Source organism: Hippoglossus hippoglossus, chromosome 17 (assembly GCF_009819705.1).
Source record: "Hippoglossus hippoglossus isolate fHipHip1 chromosome 17, fHipHip1.pri, whole genome shotgun sequence".
Taxonomy (NCBI): domain Eukaryota; kingdom Metazoa; phylum Chordata; class Actinopteri; order Pleuronectiformes; family Pleuronectidae; genus Hippoglossus; species Hippoglossus hippoglossus.
This window is the reverse complement of record NC_047167.1, coordinates 9081233-9107181: the sequence shown is the minus strand read 5'-3', so window position 1 is coordinate 9107181 and position 25949 is coordinate 9081233. Positions and strand designations below refer to the sequence as shown.

General features: G+C 41.6%; 3 protein-coding genes across 3 annotated transcripts; 2 read left to right on the top strand and 1 right to left on the bottom strand.

Annotated features, from left to right (window-relative positions):
- The first annotated feature begins 309 nt into the window (after positions 1-309).
- On the top strand, positions 310-5925 carry LOC117778199 (procollagen galactosyltransferase 2-like). The gene is made up of 12 exons (XM_034613569.1): positions 310-604; positions 1435-1545; positions 1671-1788; positions 2394-2528; positions 2646-2850; positions 3132-3251; positions 3553-3626; positions 3714-3820; positions 4770-4902; positions 5039-5166; positions 5267-5473; positions 5611-5925. The coding sequence occupies exons 1-12, from the start codon at positions 390-392 to the stop codon at positions 5894-5896; spliced, it is 1839 nt and encodes a 612-aa protein (XP_034469460.1). The 5' UTR covers positions 310-389; the 3' UTR covers positions 5897-5925.
- A 2421-nt stretch (positions 5926-8346) lies between these two features.
- On the bottom strand, positions 8347-14382 carry zgc:153115 (uncharacterized protein LOC768186 homolog). The gene is made up of 2 exons (XM_034613795.1): positions 13553-14382; positions 8347-11755 (listed from the first exon to the last, which is right to left on the bottom strand). The coding sequence occupies exons 1-2, from the start codon at positions 14043-14045 to the stop codon at positions 11511-11513; spliced, it is 738 nt and encodes a 245-aa protein (XP_034469686.1). The 5' UTR covers positions 14046-14382; the 3' UTR covers positions 8347-11510.
- A 3958-nt stretch (positions 14383-18340) lies between these two features.
- LOC117778342 (serine/threonine-protein kinase pim-1-like) lies at positions 18341-22045 on the top strand. The gene is made up of 7 exons (XM_034613845.1): positions 18341-18566; positions 20270-20364; positions 20479-20526; positions 20635-20856; positions 21366-21546; positions 21659-21832; positions 21945-22045. The coding sequence occupies exons 1-7, from the start codon at positions 18341-18343 to the stop codon at positions 22043-22045; spliced, it is 1047 nt and encodes a 348-aa protein (XP_034469736.1).
- The last annotated feature ends 3904 nt before the right edge of the window (positions 22046-25949 follow it).

Here is a 25949-nt window from a genome sequence, read left to right as displayed (position 1 = left end):
TGATATATACAAGGTTTACATTTTTTGGAGCCAACATGGGAAAGAAGTCCATGAATAGTTTGAAAATCGTCATGACAACTGTGCAAATTGTGGTCACGAAAGATATGAAGATCATGTTAATAAATAGACTTTGAGGTCTGATTAATGAGTCGACACTATAGACATCACTTTCCATTCATCTATGTGAGTCACAGAATGTTACCATGATGTGAAATATTCACTAAATCAAACAGACTGTTTCTCATCATCTGGACACCCACTCTCTCTCTCTCTCTCTCTCTCGTTGACTGTGTGTGTTTGTGTTTTACCATGTGTGTGAGAGTCTCTCCACTCTCAGTTGCACCAGTCTGACTCTACAGGGACATGAAGGTGTCCTGCTTGCTGGAAACATGCCTCCTGAATTAGTGGGATTCCGATTATTGATTGTCCTTCTCTTGCTGCTCACTGGCACAGAGGAGACCCCAGCTGATCACCTCCCTGAGTCCTCCCTGCTGAAACCCACAGTGCTGATCACCATCCTCGCTCGCAACACACAGCACAGCCTCCCTCACTTCCTGGGATGCATCGACAGACTGGACTATCCGAAGGAGCGAATCGCCATCTGGTACTGTTAACTTTATTTGGTGCATTTATCACTTCTTTCAAATATGGGGAATGGAATTCAGGAAAAGTGATATTACCACAGATTTTAGGCATTATGTGAATGTCATTGTTGATATTTGATATATATAAGAAAAAAGAAAGTGAGAAAGGAAGAAGGAAGGAAAGACAGGCAGACAGAAAGAAAGAAAGGAAGAAGGGATGGAAGGAAAGACAGGTGGACGTAAGGAAGGAAAGAAAGAAAGAAAGAAAGAAAGAAAGAAAGAAAGAAAGAAAGAAAGAAAGAAAGAAAGAAGGAAGGATGGAAGGAAAGACAGGCAGATGGAAAGAATAAAAGAAAGAAAGAAAGAAAGAAAGAAGGAAAGACAGGCAAATGAAAAGAAGAAAGAAGGATGGAAGGAAAGAAAGAAAGATGGAAGTAAGAAAAGATGTAAGGAAAGACAGGCAGGTGGAAAAAGAAAAGAAGGAAGGAAGGAAGGAAAGAAAGAAAGACCGAAATAAGGAAGGATAGAAGGAAGGACAGGCAGATAGAAAGAAGAAAAAAAGGAAGGAAAGAAGGAAAGAAGGATGGAAGGATGGAAGGATGGAAGGATGGAAGGAAAGATGGAAAGAAGGAAAGATGGAAGGAAAGACAGGCATGTGGAAAGAAGAAAAAGAAGGAAGGAAAGAAAGAAAGAAAGAAAGACAGAAATAAGGAAGGATAGGAGGAAAGACTGGAGGTGGAAAGAACAAACAAGGGAATGAAAGAAAATTATAAAAAAAGAAAGAAAGAAAGAGAAAAAGAAGGAAATAATGAAGGATGGAGAGTAATACTGTGGTACTGTGTGTTGTCAGGGCGGCGTGTGACCACAGTGTGGACAACAGCACAGCCATCCTGCAGGAATGGATCAGACGAGTCCAGCACATGTACCACTCAGTGGACTGGAGACCAGCAGGACAACCAATGTGATTCAATCATCCTCCATCCTGATACTGTTTCATCAGGGATCTAATGAAGTGGTAGTGAGGCAGACCTCCTCTGATCGTCTCATGCTGACAGATTCATTTCATTATTCTCTTTCTCCTCTCAGCTCTTATGCAGACGAGCAGGGTCCAAAACACTGGAGCGACTCTCGCTTCATCCATGTGATGAAGCTAAAGCAGGCAGCGCTCGGAGCTGCCAGACGACTGTGGACTGACTACATACTGGTGAGACATTAGAGACCCCAAGACATGAACTCCAGAAAATGTGCAGAAAATTGGCTCTGCACATTTTCCGGACTGGGCCTTTCACATATGAGGAACACAGCAGGAGATTGTGTGGGTCAGACGTGCTCAGCGAAATATCCCGAACAATAGGTGAGGGGTGATGTCTGAGTAGGACACGATGTATAAACTCAGCTTCGAAAATCTCAGTGTTTATCACCAGCGTTGGGCCTTATATCCAAAAGCTCTCGAATCTCGTCTTTCCAAGTTGGCATCTTCGTCTGTTTCTTCTCAGACACCAGAGATATTTGTATTCCTTTTGTTTTTCATTTCAGTTTTGCCTCTGTCGCGTGTTAGAAACTTATTCAACATGCCCATTCTGATATTTACCAGGCAGTTGGCAGGAAATGTTTGGGAAAATGTCCGGAGCAGCTGATTCACTTTCTACCAAACAGCCCCTCCGGTAAATTTCAGGAAAATGTCCGGAGTTCAGTGCATGTGTGAAAGCAGCTAAAGAAAAAATGTATTAGCTTGTTCAGAGAATTGATCCACTGTCACAGTGTCTGGTGTTTCAGGCATCTACAGTGTGTTATGTCTTTGTCCCTCAGTTTGTGGACAGTGACAACTTGCTGACAAACCGCCACGTGCTGTCTGACATGATGGCGGAGAATCAAACTATTGTTGCTCCCATGTTGGAATCAAGAAGTCTTTACTCCAACTTCTGGTGTGGCATGACTCCTCAGGTACAGTTTGTTAGAGACCTACACACACACACAACATGGCAGATTCCACAACACTCAAAGCAATGACCAAAACTTTAAAACTATAAAAACTATAAAATTCTCGATATACCCACATAGGGATACTACAGGCGAACCCCTGAGTACATTCCCATCTGTAAAGGGGAGCGGCGGGGCTGCTTTGCAGTTCCCATGGTGCACTCCACCTACCTGCTGGACTTGAGGCGCAGAGCCAGTCGAGCACTGACCTTCCACCCTCCTCACCCGGAGTACCACTATCATCTAGACGACATCATGGCCTTCGCTTTCTCTGCCAAGCAAGCAGGTCAGACCTTTGTCTAAATGGTTTTTAATTACCCCCTACCGAGGAGGTTATGTTTTCTTCTATGATTGTTTGGCAGATATTTGGCAGGATTACGAAAAAATCTTCTCAATTTCCATGACATTTTGTGGAGAGGGACATATAATAGGCCCCGCTGTGTAAACTTGGGCCTATTATATGGGCCCCGATATAGAAATCCTAGATCCACCTCTGCTGCCACTGCTTTAGAAATGATAAAGAAGATCTTTTACACTGAGTCCTGATGATGTCTGTTTCTGTCGCAGGCGTCCAGATGCACGTGTGCAACAGGGACCATTATGGATATTTACCAGTGCCCCTCATGCAAGATCAGACCCTGGAGGAGGAAGAGGAGAGTTTTACCCACACGCTGACAGAGGCACTGAGTACGTTCTCTCTAACTGAGAATTTGAGGGATCTCAGTCTTTGCTCATCGTTTCTCTGGTCTGTGTGAGCATATTTGGTCTTTTTCGCTCTCACAGTCCTGACACATGTCTCACTCCTCTGTTAAAGGCCACCGCCTCTCATTTCACTCTCTGCTCCTCTTCTTTGAGTTTCACATTAGCTAGGTGTTGAACTCAGAAACTCCCTGAGAAATCCCCTGACAAAGAAATCCCCCCTAAAACAAAATGTAGATAATCATGTAAAGTGGAGATTAAATGTGTGTGTGTGTGTGTGTCTTTCCAGTTGACTACACCATGGAGCCTTCCCAGTACGTTCACATCGCACCTAAAGAACCGGGAAAGATGGGGTTTGATGAGGTGCAGATTCAGTTTCAGTTGAGCAGATGTGTCAGAGTTGTTGCTGTGTGAGTGAACGGTCTCTTCACTCTGCTCCTCCACCTCCAGATCTTTCTGATCAATCTGAAACGTCGCTCAGACCGACGGGAGAGGATGTGGAGTTCTCTGGCCGTCCTCAGCATCAATGCCACACTGACAGAGGCCGTGGATGGCAAGTATGACCAAACAGTAACTGCTCTCTGTACGCAGTGTGGTGGAAGTGGGATTCACCAATAAGAGTTAAGACCGTGTAGAAATACTCAATGTAACAGTCGCAGGGAGTAAAGTATCGTCATTAAAAAGTATCAAATATAAAAGTTGTACTACTATTTAGAACGGTCTCTGAGAGTGTTACATGTATATGTAACATCTGATTATATTATTATTAATATATATATATATATATATATATATATATATATATATATAATCGATATTGTAGCTTGTTTGGGTGTAGTTTATTGTATAAAAATGCAGCATAGTCTATTTTCTATGCATATTTTTAATCTTCAAAGTAACTAGTGATCAGTGGCAAGCTCTATAATGACGTACAAGTTTGTAGTACTTGCACTTGTACTTTTTATGCATGCTATTTTATGCATCTGTCCACATTCAACAGGGAAATATTTACGGCAATGCATTGAATACACAGTCAGAGTTACTTTTCACAAGACTCTAAAATATGATGTTTTCTATGAACAAATTCTCAACAGTATAGAAATTAAATAAAAATACATGTTCCACCTTGAACATCTTCAAAAGTAACATGGTGTTTATACATATGTGATATATATTCAAATAAAAACTACTAATACTTTGGTACTTGACTAAAGTTTCAAATCCAGGGCTGTTGTAATAGATTAAATATACACTGTGGTCTATCAGTATAATTACTCAGAATGGAAAGGAATGGGATGCCTCTCTCACCACTTGTAGAAATGTGACTTATAATGTGAGAATTTAATCATAATTTCTGTTTGTAAAGATGCAAGTATCTTTAATAGTGGGATTTTGTGTTATGTGTCTTTAGCATTAAATAAACAAGGCTCCACTGGTCAGGAATCTTTTCCCTGTCTTACACTGATGACATCTATTTGTATATACATATATGTTTTCCACACACAGAGCCTTGAACTCCTCTCAGCTGCAGGCCATGGGCATCGACATGCTGCCTGGGTACAAGGACCCGTACTCAGAGCGTGTGCTGACCAGAGGAGAGATCGGCTGCTTCCTCAGTCACTACAACATCTGGAAGCAGGTACGAATACACACTGTGCACGACACACTCCTCAGCGCAGCTCAGTTCACAGACAATGCCGAGGAGTTGGTACTAATGAGGCAGTATGGACATAATAAGCTGTTGATGATGATGGCTGCTATGTGTCGCCCCCTAGGTGGTGCAGCAGAAACTGCAGCATGTGCTTCTGCTGGAGGATGATGTGAGATTTGAGGCCAGATTTCGAAGCAGGCTGGAGGCCATTATGGACAATGTGATGACAGTGGGACTGGACTGGGACCTGATGTAAGTGAATTCGTATTCTGCATGTTACTATTACGGATATTTGTGCAGATAAGAACTTTAGGATTATCTTTTTTTCACTCACTGACCTGTCTCCCTGAAGTTATGTGGGTCGTAAGCGACTGCAAGTGAAGGAGCCAGAGAGCTGGGTGAAGGGAGTGAGTAACCTTGTGCACCCTGGTTACTCCTACTGGACTCTGGGTTACGTCCTGTCCCTGCAGGGGGCCCAAAAGCTCCTGCAGGCCAAACCCCTGCACAAAATGCTTCCTGTGGATGAGTTCCTACCCATCATGTTCAACAAACATCCCAAGTGAGTCTCATGTACTGTTTGTACGATCAAATGTTAAACTTTGAATGACAGTAAGAGCCTCTTGTAGTCGAGTCTACAGTGAAGTGAAACGGCCTCGCTCATCATTTTCAAACATGCCCACTTCCTTCTCTCCTCAGAGATGAGTACAAGCAGCATTTTGAGAGGAGGGAGCTGAGAGCGTTTTCCGTGGAGCCTCTCTTGCTCTTCCCCACACACTACACAGGAGAGCCCGGCTACCTCAGCGACACCGAGACGTCCACCATCTGGGACGACGAGGAAGTGGAGACAGACTGGGACAGGGACGGGGCCAAACACAGGCGTGAGCAGGAAGCTGCGGGGCCTGGGTTTCCACATGTGGTTTCTCAACCTGCACGTGGTGGCGGGCCTCCCCTCTCTGATAGTGGAAACAGAGATGAACTCTAAGGGAGACTTGACACATGTCATGGCACAAAGCCAGGCCAGTTGAACAACAAGAGGGAACAGGGGGCTGCTGGTCTCATCTACCCACCCTCTCTGTGCAAGTAGTTTGTTTAAAGATAAAATACCATCTGGTCCCAATTGGGTCATTTGATAAAACTCAATCCCCCCCAAAATAGTTAAAGTCTAAACATTTCCATTTTAGCTCAAGTATCTTCTTGAGGACTCAACTTGAAGTCGTGATCATTTCAGGGTGATATCGGACTAAATTGGTGCAGATTTACAAACTAACCCACAGTCAGGTTTTTCAGCCTTCAGTACTCACAAAGACAAGCTGTAAAGACTGTGGCAAACATTTCAATAGATTCGGAATATTAAGTCCAGGAATACACCCGTTCATAATATCTACAGGCAGGTACGTCATCATAATGCTACCATCATTGAAAAAAAGATTCACATTTTGACAGGGTATTTGGAATATCGATCAATCCGTCCATCCATCCGGTGAGAGGCAGCGTAGACGCTGGACAAGTCACCAATCAATCGCAATTTAGTGCTGCCAAATAACCTGACCTGCATGTATTCGGACTGTGAGAAGAAGTCAGAGAACCGCAGTGAAAGCTGCGTTAATGTAAAAATGTCTTGTTCCCCTATAAAAAGGATCTTGTTAAAATAGAAACCTTTCACATTATTATAAGAAACCGAGCAATATGCAATTCTAAGGAAAAAGAGCAGAACCAGCATCTTTCAGACACGAGCCTTAGATAGAGACATAAATCCAAAACTACAGCTCAGCCACTTCTCACCAGTTACAAAGCCTGAGGTGCATCAATGGGTCAGAATGTAATTTTCTGTAACAGTAATGACATTATGCTTCTCAAAAAAAACATGTTTTGGACAAGTGAAATCAGCTGAGCTATTATTCCTCAAATATATATTCCTGTCCATATGTTATGGCTGACATGTTTGATGTACCTTCAATGACCAGAGGAAACACAGCAGTCAACTTAAGGATTTTTATTAAAAAAAAAAAAAAAAAAGCACTGGAATTTTCATGTCAAGCAAACAATGGAACCATTTCATATTAGTATTGTTCCATATCACAAAGTGAGTAATGAAAAGAATAATTAAACCACACAAATGATACTTTTTTTGTAATAAATTAATCAGCATAACAAAAGATATAAAACATGCTTGTACTTCGGTGTTGCAAAGGTTATTTTTGAAAGTCCAATGCTCAAAATTTTAGACACCTGAGAATATAAATATCAAAACAGCTTGTTGCAGCAATTATTTAGTTCCACAGCTCCTCCTATTCACCTTAACTAAAGCTTTGATAAGAGGATTTCTTTTAAAAATTACATTAATGTAAAAATTAGGCATCAATTTAAAAAAACATCAGTTTCTGTACAATGTGCATATCTGAATTAGTGTGGTGACGAGAGAAATCATCGTGGGTTTTTTTTCTCAGCAAGGCAGCGCAGCAAAAAGTAAAATCCAAAGTGGATAATGCTCGTCTGTCATCAAGCCACTTTCAGTGATATGAACAAATAGATTTGGACTGAGCTCGTTCAATTGATATCTGCAGTGAAGTGACGGTCTACTTTTTACATTTTCAGCCTCTGTCCTGCAGCCAGCAGCGAGTCTTTCCCTTGGCAAACCAAGCAGCTGCTGAGCTTTACAGACAGAGGCTGCGGTGCAGGATTTATCCAGCAGATTCATTTACCACTGTCAACTAACAACAGAATGTCACTGAGGCAGGGAGAAGGAAATTCTGCTGCTACACAGGTAGTAGTAATGTTGCATATACAGACAACAGGAAAGACATGGGCACATTACAGACCATCTAGCTGATAAAAACTCATTTCTGAAACCCAAGGCTCGATGGCTTTATATGAATTTCTGAAAAACAAGTTGGATGGATGCTGCACAGATACCGCAAAGAAAAGAAAAAAGGAAAAATCCGTGAGGTATGTTGTTCTTGTGATATTGTAGCTTTGAGATCTGGACAGAGTCTGAGTGTAGAGACACTTCCATCAATGAGGAGAGATGGAAGGATAGATTTCGTAGAAAACAAGTAGGTATTAGGTGTGTGATTCTTTGTTAAACAGTCCATGTGTTCAAGGTCACTGCCAGCAGCGACCAAAAACCGTCAACAGATTAAACCTCAGAGGAAATGTGCACACAATGTCAAAGCCTTGTATTCACTTGGATGAGTACAGTTTGTATTAAAATGAACAGATCAACAGTGAAATGGTGATATGAGGATGGTTCGAAGTATGAATGAGGAAGACACCTGAAGTTGTTCTTTTTAAGTGTGGAGGAAACAAAGTCAACAGATCTGGGAGTGATGATGAAGTCTGTAGAAACAAAAATAATTTAAAAAAACCTAATCAAAACAAATTCAACATAAGATGGCCTGGATGACTACGCAAACACCAAAAACAAAAAAAACAACAACTCAGTTCTTTTATCACGCTTTCTAAAGCACTTGGACAAGAAGGCAGTTTTACAAACCATTAGTTATTAGAGACATCAGCAAAGTTCCACAGTGCTTGCTTGTAGAAGCATAGTAACAGTGCAAGCCATTACACTATTCAACCGAATACACCTGTAAGGAAAAAGTGCCATATTGCATAATGAGTATCTGATGAGCCCGCAGGAGGGCATATATATACCTATACAATGATCCAACTGTAAACATGGTGCAAAGTAGTTATGACATAGTTTAAGGCTTTCAGAGTTTTCCTGAAGAATTGTTGTTCACTGAGATAAAGGAATACGTCCACGAGTTGGACAAACAGTGTGGAAACATTAAAAAAGAAAATAAAAAAAGATTCAACGTCTCTAGACTCGGACCTGGACAATGCATGTGCTCAAATTGGTTTTAAACGTCTACTTTACTTGATGTTTACTTGATTCAGTCAAATGTTACTCCACAAGGAATATTTAATTTAGGTGCCAGGTTTTGTTGGACCCAGTATAGAACTAAACCTTTATTACAGTGGCCATTTTAATTTATCAAACACAAATGCAATAGCCACAGACTGTATATAAAGATGAACGAAACATTTCCACTTCCTCTCACTATCCAGAAATGAAGCCAAAATGCCCAAGATGTGAACGCTGCAGTCTTGCGCACCAGAATCTGCGCAGTAAGGCGGTCAGGGGATGGAGCCGTGCTGGCGAAATATCGTAAACACGCGTGCTCGACCAATCATGAGTCAGTCTCGCTATCCATCGAGATGTTTCACCTCATTTCGATTGCATAAAATAACTAATTAAAACCAAATTAAATGGGAAAACTTGCATGTGAAAACACATCAATGTAATAAGAACTATCTAAAATGTCAGAAACAAACTTTGAGAATGTTTTTTTTTTTTGTTTGTTTGGTCCATGTCTCACTAAGATGGAGGTGGCGTGCTTAATGACCAATACTGCAGCCAGCCACCAGGTGGGGATCGAGGCGCTTTGGCTTCACTTTTGGGGTGCAATCATGTCGTCCATCTTTCTGTGCAGTCTATGGTAATAACATTAACGGCTGCATTCCATTTAGAAGTATTGTACAAGTCTTGTTAACGCTGGTTCAATGGTTCACTGCACAGAGCCATTGTTTAAGTTAGTTACACCTGAGCGACAAGTTAAAATGCCCTTCACAATAAAGCTCTAGTGGTATCATCTTTCCCCGACTTTGTTTAAATTACTTTAATAATTCTAATACCAGATTTGATTCCCGCACACACAGGGTTAGAATGGGAATTATTTTTCCAGCACTTGAAGTTATAAACTTTGTTTTAACTGCTGCTGAAACTTACACTGTGTGAATAAAACCCGGCACACCTGATCCTGAAATGTGCTCCCCGCGCCCCTGTTGAGCACGGGGGTGAACGCCTTTACTTGGAAGGTCGAATATCAAGCTCACCTAATGTCATGTTTTTGTCCCTAAATATTTTTCATACAATTGCATACACACATTCTCCAGTTCAGCCACTAACAAAAAATATCTACTAAAAAAAATACACACCAACACTCACAAGCAATCTCATCCTATCAAGCGTATACTGTTACCCCTAATATAAGGACTACAATTCATCACATGTATTAAATCTGCTGCTAGTAGCATTACCATGTCTCTACATTAAAAGCTTAAAGCTTATATACATTTGCATCAGTATTAGAGATAATACTACTGTGTATTATGTGTCAGCGTTTCATGAATAACTCATCTAAACTTGAGGATGGCGTGCATACAGCTTTTCTAGAGTGAAGTCTGACCCACTTTCTGGAAAAAAGTCATATTTGATCTATTAAACTCAATATACACGAGAAAAAAATATATAGACAAATATCACCTCAATGATGGTTATGCGATAAAAAAAATTAAGGAATGTGTCACCACTAAAACTCAAAGCTACAAAAAAAGCTAAAAAGCTCCTAGTCACTGCCTCGCTAGCTAACATCACAATATTGTGCTACTCATGGTAAAGAAATGGTACTTAAAAGCACAACAACCAGGAAATAAACCATGAGAAAACAGAAGTTTTGGCTTTTGATGAATGTGTAGATTTGTACAGAAAACGTGAAAAATCCCTGCAATTTGTGAAAGTGTTTGTTTGAGAAATGAGGTTGTATTTAGGGTCGGTGCTTAATGATTCCAAATCTTATCGAATCCTGATTGAGAAGGAAAACCGAAGTATGTTGAAAATAAGGTTTGAACTGCCATAAACCTGTCATGAATGAAGTTATTTTTTTGATTTGTTCTTAGTTAAAAGAAAAAATAATTCTGTTGCACAATGTTAATGGTTTTTATGGCTGCAATTTTCACTTTGAGGCTTTAAAGTCGGGCATTACGAGTCAATGAGCACGACAGCTGGGTGGCACAACTGGTTTTACTGATTTTTTGCATCAATGTGATGAAGTACCTTGACTTTACTGGTGTATAATTCAGGGGATAAACCAAAAACGGACTCTCTCATCTAGTTCTTTTCATATAAAAGGTTTTCACCGTTTAATTTCACTATGTCACAATACAGCATTAGAAACACCCTGCATTTTTACACCTTTCTGTAGTAAATGTGTCATCATATTGGATTAACTTCCCTCCCCTGCATGTATTTATTACTGTGTAGTTTCATGTCACTTCATTTCATTCTTTTGTGATGAGTAGCTACACTTGAAAAACTCGCTCCAGTCTGCCATATTGTAAACATTATACACGTGGTTTGATCCATGTGTAAGCAGCCATGTAAATGAAGTGCAGAAAGTCCAAACTTTGCTCTCAGGAAACGATAAGCGGAATCAAAAAACACATTTCTTAAACAAATCCTTGGTTCTCATAAATTTGGAACATTCGTGAAAACCAACCCTGGTTAAGTTGAGCAGGTGGATAGTGGTCACATGACTCATCTGGGTGGATGGAGAGATGAGGCTACGTGCTCCTCACTTCCAGCTCTGTGTGTTCACTCGTGTACAATGTGTGTATGTGTGCATTTTGGAGTACAACACCGTATTTCTAAATCCTTATCGGTGGATCTGATTGTAGCTGGTTAAGTTGAAACCACCGCAAGCTTCCGTGCTGCTGCTGATCCCAGTGCACAGGAAACCCAGACACGCACCATCCTAATGGTGCAGGGCCGGACTGGAAGCAGAGGATGTACCCTTGTTGCGTCCCAACATGGAGGGCTGGAAGTCGGGATGGCGACGGGCGTGCTTGATCAGATGGTCGCTGCGCATGAAGCGCTTGTCGCACAGTGGGCACAGGAAGCGCTTTTCTCCTGTGTGGGTGCGGGTGTGGCGGGCGAGCTCATCGGAACGGGCAAACTTTTTCTCACAGTCGGGCCAGGTGCAGGGGAAGGGCCTCTCACCTGCAGCACAGAGAAGGAAAAGAGCAGGGACAACCATTTACTGCCATGTCAGTGACAAATAACAATCCACCAAGTCACCACGACTACAAGCATGCAACAGATGTGTTTGACTGAAAGCAGGCCAGTATCAGTTGGGAGAATGCTTGGCAACCCAGTGTAGCACCTATACAGTGCAGAGTTTCATCAATACACAAAAATGTGCAAATATTTTCATTAATGAATTAATATGTCTTTTCTAGGTTGCTTTTATCATTCAGTGCAAGAATAAATGTTACCTAAAAATGTCTGCAGTCTTCAAAACCGTAAGACGCAACACAACACAACAAAACTTATCTTCACAACTACAAGTCTGAAACTGGGGAGTGTTTGGCATTTGAGCTTGAAAAATTAAGTTTCCATTTGCCAATTTCTCAATTAATCAGCAAAAATACAAGTACTAAGAAATCCAATTCATGCCTATGTAATAGGTGGGTTGCCCATTTTATTATTTCATCCTTCCTATACGTTAAATATTAGCAGGGCATAGTATTTAACTGTTACTACAATAAAGCAAGATATGTTTTGTTATATTAATGAGTGTAAGGCAACATGCAAACAGTTTATAGTCTGTTTTAAATTGTTCTTCATAGATAATAATAACATTATACTTCATAGGACAGAGTGAGGATTGTTTTTGGTCACTATGAATATTTTAATGAATTAAGTTTAACTGACTACATTTAAGATAGTGACGAGTCTACTGCCTACATTTCCTTTATGGGGGGAAAAAAAAGTAATCTTGTCATAGTTAAATACGTGTCAAAACATATCTAGGATTTAGATCCTGCAGATTAGTCTTCCTAAACCACTCCTAGCCTTAATCTCTGCCAGGCAACATGAGTCAAACCACGATGAGCGAGTGGGATGCTGCTCGGTGCCATTTTCAAGATCACAAAGCCGGGGCCACGTTGTTTGTTGCAGGGACACTTTGTGGGCGTTCCCACCACAGTTTCTTTCCTGCCCTTAATCCGTCTGCGCCTGCTCAGTGATCCTGAACACACCGATTCCCCTCGTTTTACAGCAGGGGAGAAAGAAAACCACCAGCACGTTTTACTCAGGGCTGGAGCTTTGATAGCAGTCTGATTTGGTTCCAGCTGAAACCAGGCTTTACAATGGGGGCTATGAGACAAGTTTTCAGTGACACCTCCACAGCTAAACACCAAAAACTGATGAAAAGTAGATGAGCATCTTTTGTACAAGATCCCTTTAAAGAGGTTTGACAACACATGCAGTCAGTTGCAGCTCATCGGCAGAGATCATGAAGTTAATGTCCGGGGGGGAAAAGCTACACAGCCACACATCGAGCACTTGCTGCCGCCATCAACAGGACAGGCTGTGTCCGACAATGAACTCTGTGCCACCGACGTTAAGGTTTCGTCTTACGTTCATTTCATATGCAAATGCGGCCGGGAGGAAGACCTTCGTCACCGGTTTTAACGTCCAGCCCAGTTCTTTTGTTAGTTTACTTCTTTGTCACAGTCTCTGAAGGGGAGTTTTTCTGTCGTTCCCTCTTTGTTTGGCCACGTTACTGAACCAAGTCGACGGTTAATGGAGATGGGGGGGGGAACTGCCGCCGCCGCCACGCTGCTGTTAGCTAATCCCGGGAAGTACAAAAGAGCTTCCACCCATGATCTGATTTAATGGTTAATAACGATGTGGGTGACAAAGCAGAGGCTGGGGACAAAGTTTAGAATCAAGGGTCAGATGTGTGTGTGTGTGCGTGCGACATGTGGACTGAGCGTGTTGTTGTGGCCGTACCTGTGTGTGTCCGGATGTGCGCCTTCAGGTGGGACGATTTCCCGTAAACTCTGTCGCATCCGTCAAAAGTGCACTGGTGTCGCTTCACCGGGGACCGGGGGGGGCCCACGCCTCCTCCTCCCCTCATCTGCTGCCCGGGCACCGGGGTGGCGGAGGGGGTCATGGTAGGGGTGGTGGGGTCGGACAACGTGGTGTAACCGCTCTCCCCACCACATGACGAGTTGCTGCTCTCCGAGTAGGCCGACATGGGGCGGAACTTGCCGTGCAGGTCGGTGAGGATGCCGGCCACCGCCATCATGTTCGCCCCCTCCAGCCGCAGCGTCTCCCGCACCTCCCTGTCCTCGCTCGTCCCGTCGGTCTCCCCGGGGAGAAGGCCCGCCGTGGTGGGCAGGCTGGCGGGGGCGACCGGGGTGGGTCGGTGCAGGACGGGACCGCTGGATATCGACACCAGACACTCGGCGGCGAAATAATCAGACGAGGCAGTCAGCGACATGGTTCCCTGCCTGGTTTTGTTGACTTTAAGCGGTAAAACAGAACAAAAAAACCAGAAAGATCCACCAGGAGGGGCTAACGGTTGACTGATCCCGACCTCGTTTTTATCAAACTCGACGATCCAACCGTGTCCAGCGGAGCCCTGTTACCGCCATGCAGCGCCTCGGTAGTTAGGAAATGACTCAGTAAGTCAAAGAAAAGGCGCGGATGTAAACGATAACGGGCTAAAACCGGGTCAGTTCCTCCGGGCCAACGCGTGTGCGCCTCGCCGCCTGACGGTTCATTGTGTCTGATGCTCGGAGAAGCCGCTGCCGGTCAAACCTACGCCCCCTGGTCCCGACTGACGATGCGTTCACACGCAGTCAGTAACAAATGAGCAGGAGGTGCTTATGTGTTTACATTTCTGAAACCACCACACCAGTGCGCTTATTCTGTCGATGCAATTACCTCAATGTCGTTTTATTAGTCATGAGTTTAACTTAAAGTCCAAAAGAAATTCACAACTAAAACAGACGTAAAAAAAGAAACTATAAAATAGATGTTGAACTACTTTCATACGTTGATGCAAAATTCACAAGTATAATCGCCCAGCATTCTTGTACACTGAGCGTAGTTTTGCGTAAATGAAACAAGAAGCTACACAACAAATACAATGTGGTGACCTTAAAGTTGGGTTGAAGGCACGCAGCGTTCTTAAATCCGACTTTTCTCCGTGCGTGAACGCACCGTGAGCCGGCAGCGCGCAGTGGCTGACGTCGGCAGCTCGGGCGTGGACCGCGGCGGAGGGTGCGTGGTGGAAAGTAGGTGGCGAGCAACTCGAGTAATGATGGGGGAAGGAGAGGAGCCTGAGATGAAATGAAAGGCGTGTTGGATGATTTCGATGGAGCTGCAGTCAGAGGCTGCACAACATGGCTGTGTTCTGGAGGGAGTTTGTCGTTTCACCCTTCAGACCAACAGAGTCCCACGATAACCCCTCAAATATCCACTTTTTCATTAGAGACACAGACGCTAGATGTCTCTCTTCTCTGAGATGATTCCTTCCTTCAACTGTGGTTGTTTGTTGTCCAAGAAAGTGTGTGAATGAGCTTGGAAGGGAACAGAACCCTCATTGTCTTTAATAGATTATGTTCATATTAACTCTCTGCTTATGTGGGAATTGTCATATAATCTCCAAACAAATGCCAGATTAGCATGAACATAGCATAATCATTTATTACTGCATTTATTCTGTTGTGCTTTTTTGTTTTAAACTAGGCCTGTATTGAAATGTACTGAAATTAAAATCCTCCTCTCTGTCTATCTACCTTTGTATTATTTGTATCTCTCTCTCATTCTATCTGTGTCTCTCTCTGATCTGTTGCTTTCAGGGACCTGATAGAGACCAACATGGAGTTCCTTGGTTAGATCATCATGCAGAACTAAATAAAGCAACAGACTGCCAGGGTTTTATGTGAATCACGACAAGCCAATATCTGCACCTTGATGGTCTATGGAAGTAAATCAGTCTCATTAGATTTTGAAATTGAAATTATTCATTTGTATTTTTGCCGCTGAAATTCAGTCTGACAATTTTCAAAGTATAATATTCAACTGCTAAAATTCAGTTGCAAGAATTCATAGTTCTTGTTTGCTAATCGCCTTAGAAGACTAATGGATGATTAGAAAACCCTTGAAAACCCTTGTGCAATTATGTTAGCACAGCTGAAAACTGTTTTGCTGGTGAGAGAAGCTATAAAACTGGCCTTCCTTTGAGCTAGTTGAGTATCTGGAGCATCACATTTGTGGGTTCGATTATACTCTCAAAATGGCCAGAAAAAGAGAACTTTCATGTGAAACTCCCCAGTCTATTCTTGTTCTTAGAAATGAAGCCTATTCCATGCGAGAAATTGCGAAGAAACTGAAAATTTCCTACAACGGTGTGTACTACTCCCTTCAGAGAACAGCACAAACGGGCTCTAACCAGAGTAGAAAGAGAAGTGGGAGGCCCCGGTGCACAACTCAGCAAGAAGACAAGTATATTAGAGTCTCTAGTTTGAGAAATAGACGCCTCACAGGTCCTCAACTGGCAGCTTCTTTAAATGGTACCCGCAAAATGCCAGTGTCAACGTCTACAGTGAAGAGGCGACTCCGGGACGCTGGCCTTCTAGGCAGAGTGGCAAAGAAAAAGCCATATCTGAGACTGGCCAATAAAAAGAAAAGATTGATATGGGCAAAAGAACACAGACATTGGACAGAGGAAGATTGGAAAAAAGTGTTATGGACAGACGAATCAAAGTTTGAGGTGTTTGGATCACACAGAAGAACATTTGTGAGACGCAGAACAGCTGAAAAGATGCTGGAAGAGTGCCTGACGCCATCTGTCAAGCATGGTGGAGGTAATGTGATGGTCTGGGGCTGCTTTGGTGCTGGTAAAGTGGAGCCAATTTCCTCCTACAACAGGACAATGACCCAAAGCACACCTCCAAATTATGCAAGAACTATTTAGGGAAGAAGCAGGCAGCTGGTATGCTGTCTGTAATGGAGTGACCAGCGCAGCCACCAGATCTCAACCCCATTGAGCTGTTGCGGGAGCAGCTTGACCGTATGGTACGCAAGAAGTGCCCATCAAGCCAATCCAACTTGTGGGAGGTGCTTCAGGAAGCGGGGGGTGAAATTTCTACAGATTACCTCAACAAATTAACAGCTAGAATGCCAAAGGTCTGCAATGCTGTAATTGCTGCAAATGGAGCATTCTTTGACGAAAGCAAAGTTTGAAGAACAAAATTAATATTTCAAATAAAAATCATTATTTCTAACCTTGTCAATGTCTTGACTATATTTTCTATTCATTTTGCAACTCATTTGATAAATAAAAGTGTGAGCTTTCATGGAAAACACGAAATTGTCTGGGTGACCCCAAACTTTTGAACGGTAGTGTATATATATATAAAATATGTTAAATTATATGTATTATATGTTCAGATCTATTAGCTATGTGACAATCAACAAACAACATCCCTCTCATGCTACTGTAGCAGGAGGCTACTCCCCCTTGTTACACTCATACCTGTCCTACGTAAAACAAAGGCAGGAGGGAACCAGTTACCTCCTTGGCGAGGGAATATACAGCAGCCACTTAAATGTTACACATGAAAATATTAAAATGCAACACTCATTAAAATGCTCTAAATGAAAATGAAACAATTGTGTATTTATTATTTGTTAATTTCTGCAAGTGCACAATAATGCTGTGGAATTGTTCCTATTGAAATATATAATTTCCATTGTAAACTACACAGCTCAATAAGAAACATAAACTTTGCATAATAGCTTTAGTGATTAAAATAACCCAAAACACAATGTGTACAATAAGTTACATGTGTGATTGGACAGATGTCCCTCATAGTGACAAACACAAACATTGTTTTGGTTTAAACACTAGATGACGAGATGGTGAACAAAGTGGAGCAACTTGTTCTGAGGCTCTGTGAACTAATACAATCAAAGGTCAAAGGAAATGTGGCTTTAATATTGCTATAATGTAACTTCAAAGCCATAAGCCTTTATGAGATCACTTAATCAGTTGTCCTCCCAAAATCAACAGAGCTAAACACACGTTTCGATTATCCAAACATATTAAACATTGCGTTTGGATATTTTTCAACCTACATCTCTTGATCTGGATTATTGTACGACATGGAAGATACAACCTTGTCCAATTATCTGAAGAATTGTTCAGGTGGGTTACAGCTACTTCTCCAGATGTGTCAAGTCTTTTTGTGTGGAGCTCAGTGCAAGGCATGCATAATATTTCACCCTATTTCCAATACAAATCATTTTATTAGGGCCAGAGCACTGACGGTGCTGTTTTGCATGTCTTACACTAGTACTTCTCCTCCTCCATTGACCACAACCATGTAAAACTTTGTGAAAAGGGCCTCAAGACATTGATGATGAAGTCTTTTGAAAACTGTGAGCTTTCTTCTAACACCTTTTTCGTTCAACAGACTTGATCACCTGGATTTCATTTGCAGGCTCTTGATAATATGTCTTTACATGAACACTGTGCAGGATAGTAGCCAGAGTCATTGTGAATAAAAAACAGTACTTTCACTAACCTTAACCAAACAGTAGTTGCCATGTTCACATAATGTAATAAAACCTGATGTCGTTTAAAATTACAAAACAATGTTGAATGTGATACAGAACTTTGCGGAGCCATCCAATGTCATCATTCTTATGTGGTCATAGGATTCAGAAGTCACTACATGCAGTCAACAGGTTGATGCTCACTGGGTGTTTTTCTCTTTTTTAGAGATGGTTAGCCGCCCCATCTCACCCATCGCCATCTTGGCAAGTAATTGCTCTGTGAGTAAGGCCACCAAGAGGAAGGCCACCACTGAAGATGAGCCCCCACTGAAGAGGCAGAGGGGTGTTATGTCTGATGCCAACACCAAACCTGCTCAATCAACCCTGGAGTCAGTGATCGTGGTCCACAGCTCCAGTGAAGAGAGCACAGTGTTGTCAGGCCACACCAGCAGAGGTGACTTACTTTTAAAGAAAATGTGCTGCTGTTTGCATGGAAGCAATATGATCATGTTAAAATGGGGATTGGTGTTGACTCCAGTTGGGAGGTATTTCAGTTTTCTTTTTGTGATGTTGTTCACTGTGTTTGAAAAACTGGCTTGTCCAACTTAAAGGAAGAATTCTAATTTTGAGAAACATAATTATTTACTTTCTTCCTGAGGATTAGATACAAATATTGACACCACCACTAGACTTGAAATGCAAATACAACATGGTGTTGGGTTTTATTGGCACTTGCGTACCAGACTAATTCTTGACTTCAGCGTATTATTCCTTCAACAAGTTTGAGGCCTCGCAAGGCGTTCATAATATTTCAACCTACTTCCAACACAAATCATTTTATTTCAAGTATTTCTTTAAAATGTTGATTATTTTAGTGCATTGACGTGCCTCATTCATTCTTGTGCCATGATACAGACACTTGTTTCAGGACAAATCTTGATACACAGTCAGTTTTATAGAAAAAAGTTGATATTATTCGTGCTTCACTGTCAGTTTATTTTCACTTGCATTAATAAAACATGATATCAAGATTTTAAAAGATCAACAGACTTGATCTCCTGGATTTCATTTGCAGGCTCTTGATAATATTTATTTACTCATACACTGTGCAGGAAAGTAGCCAGAGTCATTGTGAATAATAAACAGTACTTTCACTAACCTGAACCAAACAGTATTTGCCATGTTCACATAATGCAAGAACTTAGTTTTAAAATGTTGTTGTTTAAAATTACAAAACAATGTTGAATGTGGTACAGAACCTTGCAGAGTCATCCAATGTCATCATCCTTATGTGGTCATAGGATTCAGAAGTCACTACATGCAGTCAACAGGTTGATGCTCACTGTTTTTTTTCCTCTTTTGTAGAGATGGTTGGCCGCCCCATCTCACCCATCGCCATCTTGGCAAGTAATTGCTCTGTGAGTAAGGCCACCAAGAGGAAGGCCACCACTGAAGATGAGCCCCCACTGAAGAGGCAGAGGGGTGTTATGTCTGATGCCAACACCAACCCTGCTCAATCAACCCTGGAGTCAGTGATCGTGGTCCACAGCTCCAGTGACGAGAGCACGGTGATGTCAGGCCACACCAGCAGAGGTGACTTACTTTTAAAGAAAATGTGCTGCTGTTTGCATGGAAGCAATATGATCATGTTAAAATGGGGATTGGTGTTGACTCCAGTTGGGAGGTATTTCAGTTTTCTTTTTGTGATGTTGTTCACGGTGTTTGAAAAACTGGCTTGTCCAATTTAAAGGAATAATTCTACATTTTGAGAAATATAATTATTTACTTTTTTCCTGAGGATTAGATGTAAATATTGACACAGATTAAACAAACCAGATATGATATGTAAATGAAATGATTCAAACAAATACTTATCTTTCAGAGCTTTCAGCCGACTGTCAGGCAGATTGATTTTACTTAGTTGTCATGAAGCTATCTGATGGTTTCGCTCCACTGAGCTATTTCCACAACATCTGAAAAGACTCCATATGTTGAAATGTGGTGGTTGAAAGCCTTAGAAATATGAAAAAGTGGATCATGAGTTAATATATCAAAATGTCAGTCCTGGAAAAAAAATATTAAGTTAGAGGTAGTGATGCCATCTTTTTTTCACAACTATATTAAACCATGTGTCTGTGTCTGTGTTCATTGGTGCAGCTGACTTCGAGGCCAAGTACTTGGAGCGTAAAAAACTTGGTCAAGGAGGCTTTGGCTCAGTTTATGCCGGCCACAGAAGGTCTGATGATTTACCAGTAAGTACATAATATGATGTGATTAAATAATTTTATGTAATATTCTCACATCAAACATAAATACTGTGACTTCATCCCTTGGAATAACCAAAGTGCTCATGATCTGTCCTGTAGGTGGCGATAAAACACATCCCCATCTGTGATGTGCCCTGTCAAAAAGTGGTGAGTGATCTGTTGTCTCAGCACCAACTGTTGAAATCATTCTTTAACTTTTATGTTTTTGTTGTTTCCTTGTTGTTGATGAGATACACACACATATTTTCCCTTTAGATGTTAAATGGGAGGGCATGCAGGATTCCAAAGGAGGTGCTGCTCATGCACAAAGCCGCAGGTGAACCAGTGACTGTGGGAAAATCTGCGGCTGTGTCGATACTGGACTGGTACGATCTGGACCAAGAGGTTATTCTGGTCATGGAGAGGCCAGTCCCCTCTATGGATCTGCTGCGCTTCATGGATGAGAACTATGGTCCGATGGCCGAGGACGTTGCAAAGGTACTGGAGCTTTATTCTTTTTGTGAGCTGTTTCCCAGACTACTACTGAAAAGGTCATTCATTTGAATATCATCAGTTTCAGTGGAGAGTGTTTGGCTGCTATCACACCCATATTTCATTTGGGTCCAATCACAACTAACATTTTAAATTTCAAAATTAAATTATTTGAGATTCAGTCTTTAGAAACCTTCCCTTTATCGAGGGCTCTTGAGTTTTAATTAATGGGTATATTATTGGCTGAAACATTGAGAAAACTATTTCAGCACAAATTCCTTTTTGAAGTTGTCAGCAGATCACATACTACGATTAAAAGCTACACAACAGCCATTAAATAGACCTTGTGTTAGGTCGTTTTTACAATTGCTCGTCCCAGAAATAAGAAAGGCCTTTGGACCTCAGCTTAGTCCTCAAACTGCTCAGGAGAACAACATAGACTGTGTTTTTCAGTCCCATCCAGAGTCCCTTCTTCACCACTCTAACTCATTTGTGACTCTTTATCTCTTTCTCAGATCATCATGAAGCAGCTGGTGGATGCTGCCATCGATTTGCAAACCAAAGGCGTCTTCCACAGAGATATAAAAGCAGAGAACATCCTCATCGAGTTCAGCTCCGATGGCCATCGAGTTCGGCTCATTGATTTTGGATGTGGCTGCATTTGCAAGAAAAAACGCATTTACATCCAGTTCTCTGGTACGGCCAACCTGTCTTGTTATCCTGCTTTTCATTCATCTGACTGTAAAATCTCTGCCTGTAAATCATCCATTGCTTTTTTTTCTGTCTCCTTCTATTTTACATATTGTAGGAACACTAGCATACGCTCCTCCAGAGTTTCACATCAACTGGCAATACATGGCCGGCCCCACGACAGTCTGGCAGTTGGCAGCATTGCTCTTTGAAATGCTGGATGGATTCAGCCGGTTCCGCACCACAGGGTTCCTCAGGAATGAACTCCAAATCAGCTCTGTGTGGTCCAAAGGTGAGACAACGCTGGTTTCAATGTGCAGTTATTATGTTCCTTCCATGTTACAGTTGATCACTGTAGATTCAAGCCTCATCGTTTCTTTGTCGTCTGTCCTCTCTCCTCACAGACTGCCAAGACTTCTTGGCAAAGTGTTTGGCTTTAGAGCCTGAGGACCGTGCCACTCTGGAGGAAATGCAGCAGCATCCCTGGTTTAAGTTCCTCTGTTGAGGAACTTAAACCTGTTGAGGAACTTAAACCTGTGTATATATGTATGTACATCATGTTATCGTTTTTTTTCATTAAATATTTAAATCTCCTCCTTGTCTCCACTTCCTGGTTTCATATGGTATCCTCTGTCTGAGGCTGTATCCTCCAAAGGAGGTAAGTTCACCGTGAATCAGAGAATTTGCAAGAGAAATGAGAGGAACAAGCATCAGGATCCAAGTCTCTCAAAAAGTTTAGGTTAAACACAGATGTCATAAATTCAGAGTGTTCCTGACCTGCTCCTGACAGAGTCCCTGGCTGGGCTCGGAGCAGAAGGAGCACGGACACTGTTTGGGTCTTCACAAACCCTGCCGCCCTGGACCATGTTGCGATGGAAATAGCTTCTGTACAGTTAAACTCCTCCATCACTGTAGATCCATGGCGCTGAGCACAGTGCAGTTCTGACTGCACTGACTGGTGAAAAAATGAAATCCAATATTTTTGTTTTTAAAGTGAGTCTTGACACAAATTATTCATGTTGGTGTAAAAAAATAACCACTTATTCAGTGGTACAGTTGTCAAACTGCATCATCACCCTTTGTCAAATTCCACTTTTCTTGACCTCAGATAGCAACAGGAGAAAAGAACATCTACAGGCAAACTCTATAAGGGGGAAAGCTAGAATTCTTGAATTGATGAGGTTATGGGTCAAAGCTCTGCAAACTTTCAATTTTTCTCTTTCCAAAAAGTAAAGACTATATGTATGTTTCTGTTTTGAATCATCGATACATTTATTTATTTAAATATGCAGTGTCTAAAAACACTGCAGAGAACAAAATCCAGGGTTTCTGCAGGTTTCAACAAGTTAAATATAAAACTTGTCAGGACCATAATGAATGAAATTTAACACGAATGTCAAGTACAACAGATAAGCAGGAATATCAGAGTCCCACAATCACTTTCATTTCCCCATAATTGAAGATAGGGTGAAGTGGCCGAGTAGAGAATAACCATGGAAACACCACGCTATCTCTCAAACTACAGGCAGAGATTGTATGTATTAATAGCTGTTCCCACAGCCAAGCTGAGTACTGACCAGGGTGTTTGTACTTATCAGGTATTAGTTCCACATTGGTCTTGTTTCTAGTTTTACTACAGTGTACTGCCATTGAGAAAGAACTATAACTATGATTGAAAATGTATTTAAAGAACTGAAGCTTGATGTCAGTAGCATTAAATTAGCATTAACATAATTTGTACCCACTTGAACATATTTAAGACTTTTAAAGACCTGGAATTCAAATGATTGTATTTTAGACACCAACCCTATCAGCACCATGTGTGTGTTTTAACTGTTAAATTGCTGTTTAAAAAATGACGGGTGCGTGGTGGAAAGTATGTGGAATAAGTTTCATTATCAGAAAGTCATATCAAGCAGTAGAACAACGTTTTGAGGGCCTGTAGTCTGTATTATTCACATTCTGATATTTGAGTATTTTCAAGCAGTATATGTAACTGTCATCAGGGTTCAGAGTCACTTCCAGCTGATCTAGCATTTTGTGTTTTATGTGTAAAAAGTCAGACTAAGACTAACACCACTATGAGTTGTAGTTACCAGAGTGTGCCAGCAGAGGGAGTAGAGTGTTGCTGTAGGGCAGGGGTTCCCAAACTTTTCAGCCCGCGACCCCCAAAATAACGGTTCCAGAGACTGGCGACCCCCACCGACCCTGGATGTGGTATATAATGTTGCGCACAGCCACGCACACGCACTATTAGGCCTATGCAAACACGGGTATTAAAACAACACAAGAACAACAGCCTTACAGCCATGATATTATTTTATAGCAATTTAAGAAATAGAATATAACCAGAATACAGGGAAACTCCCTGTATAAACATTAGGGCTGAGTGAGCATATACTGTAAGTATAAAAGAGTGCGCAGGTGATGTCTGTGCGCGTCTGTATGCATAACGAGCAGCAGACACCTTATTGCTGCCATGTGCAAAAACTTTAGGGTTATTTATTTTAGCCTAAACATTACTTTCATTTCTTAAACTCACTAATGAGATAGGTGGGCAATATGCATGGAGCAGAGCAAATAAGCAAGTCGATTCTCGGCTTTATTTTGGAGACGGCGACTCGGAGATCATTCTCCACGTTTAGCTGCGCTCTGTATTTATTCTTTATGTATGTCAGGGCTGAGAAAGTCTTTTCGCACAAGTACGCCAGCCTTGTTAACCAGTCAGGGTCAGTGAGGTGGTCAGCGAGCTGGGATCAATGCTCCATCAGAAATATGCGCACCTCGTCCCGCAGCTCATGCAGGCGGCTCAGCACATCTCCCCGCAAGAGCAAGTCTGATATTGAGTGGACGTGTTTTTATGTAGTTGACCATTTTTATCGCAATGTCAAGAATATGTTTAAGCTTTGGTTCAAGTGTTTTGCTTGCAAGAGATTCTCTGTGAATAATACAGTGTGTGGAATTTACATGCGGCGCCCCTTGTAAGACCCTCGCTTTCAGTCCTGCCTTTCCCCCCAGCATCGCTCCAGCCCTGTCCCGACACACACCAATACAGCTTTCAGAAGATAGTCCCTCTTCTTTTAGTTTTGTAAAAATGTCCACACCTGTGCACGTCCACTCCAGCGCGGAGTAAAACAGCATTACGTTTTCCGTCAAAACTGTATCTGATGAAAACAAGCAGCTGGGCAGAGTTTAATATATCTGTGGATTCATCTAACTGTAAAGCATATTTCCCTTTCTTAAGGGACACAACACTTTATCCACAGTCACAATACACATGAGCAGAGGAAGATGGTCTCTGTACATTTTCATACGACTTTTACAGGAGCAGCTCGGGTAATGATGGGGGAAGGAGAGGAGACTGGGATGAAATGAAATCTCCAAACAAATGCCAGATAAGCATGAATATAGCATAATCATTTATTACTGCATTTAGTCTGTATTTTTTGTTTTAAACTAGGCCTGTATTGAAATGTACTGAAATGAAAATCCTCCTCTCTCTCTATCTACCTTTGGCCTCCCCCCATGTATTATTTTTGATCTCTCTCTCGTTCTCTCAGTGTCTCTCTCTGATCTGTTGCTTTCAGGGACCTGATACACTCTAAAAAGTGGGACTGGGGTTAATTAATATTTAATAAATAAATAATAGTAACCTTTATATAATAAAAAAGACTTTGTGCAGTTTTGAATAAAAGTGAGCTGAATTCAACAAATTAGATGTTTTTATTAATTGCATTTTACTAATTTGTGTTAGAATAAAATCAGCTCTGAATCACTAAGTAGAATTTAATTGTAAGTTTTAGGAAAGTCAAAAGTTCAAGAAAATTTATAAATTTTACTCATTGGGAGGCCTTAGGTTTTAATAATGTTACACTTTCGCCAAAGGCGGGAAGACAGGATGGATCTGATTCGACACCTTCGACAGGAGAACTCTGATTGGCTGTTGTCTTTTTGACTGTGCATGAAATACTCGGCTTCAACTCTGCTCCGCCTCTCTGACCTTCATCTGAGGTAAGGGATGTATCCTCTATGGAGGTTTAGCCAGCATGCTAACTTATACACTGCAGGCTCATAATTTAAGTGTAAAATTAAAATACTGTAACATGATAAGTTAGCTGCTGTTACCTGCTGCTGCTAAATGTTGATTATGTGCTGGTTTGTGTGCTGTTTGTGTGACGTTGATTTCATGACAAATGTGGGAATACTGTTGCTGGCTTGTCTTGTGTTTTCTGCTGCTTATCTTTGATCCCGGTGGTATTCTTGTCATTATATATTGGCATTTAAATGAATTAGTGAGAAACTAGCGTGATGCTAAGTAGCGTTAGCTCGCCTCGGTCGGGCCGGCCAGTGTGGAAAAAACGCCTTTAGCCAAAGACTCTTTTCACATCTTAGTCGGTGAATTAAGGGTT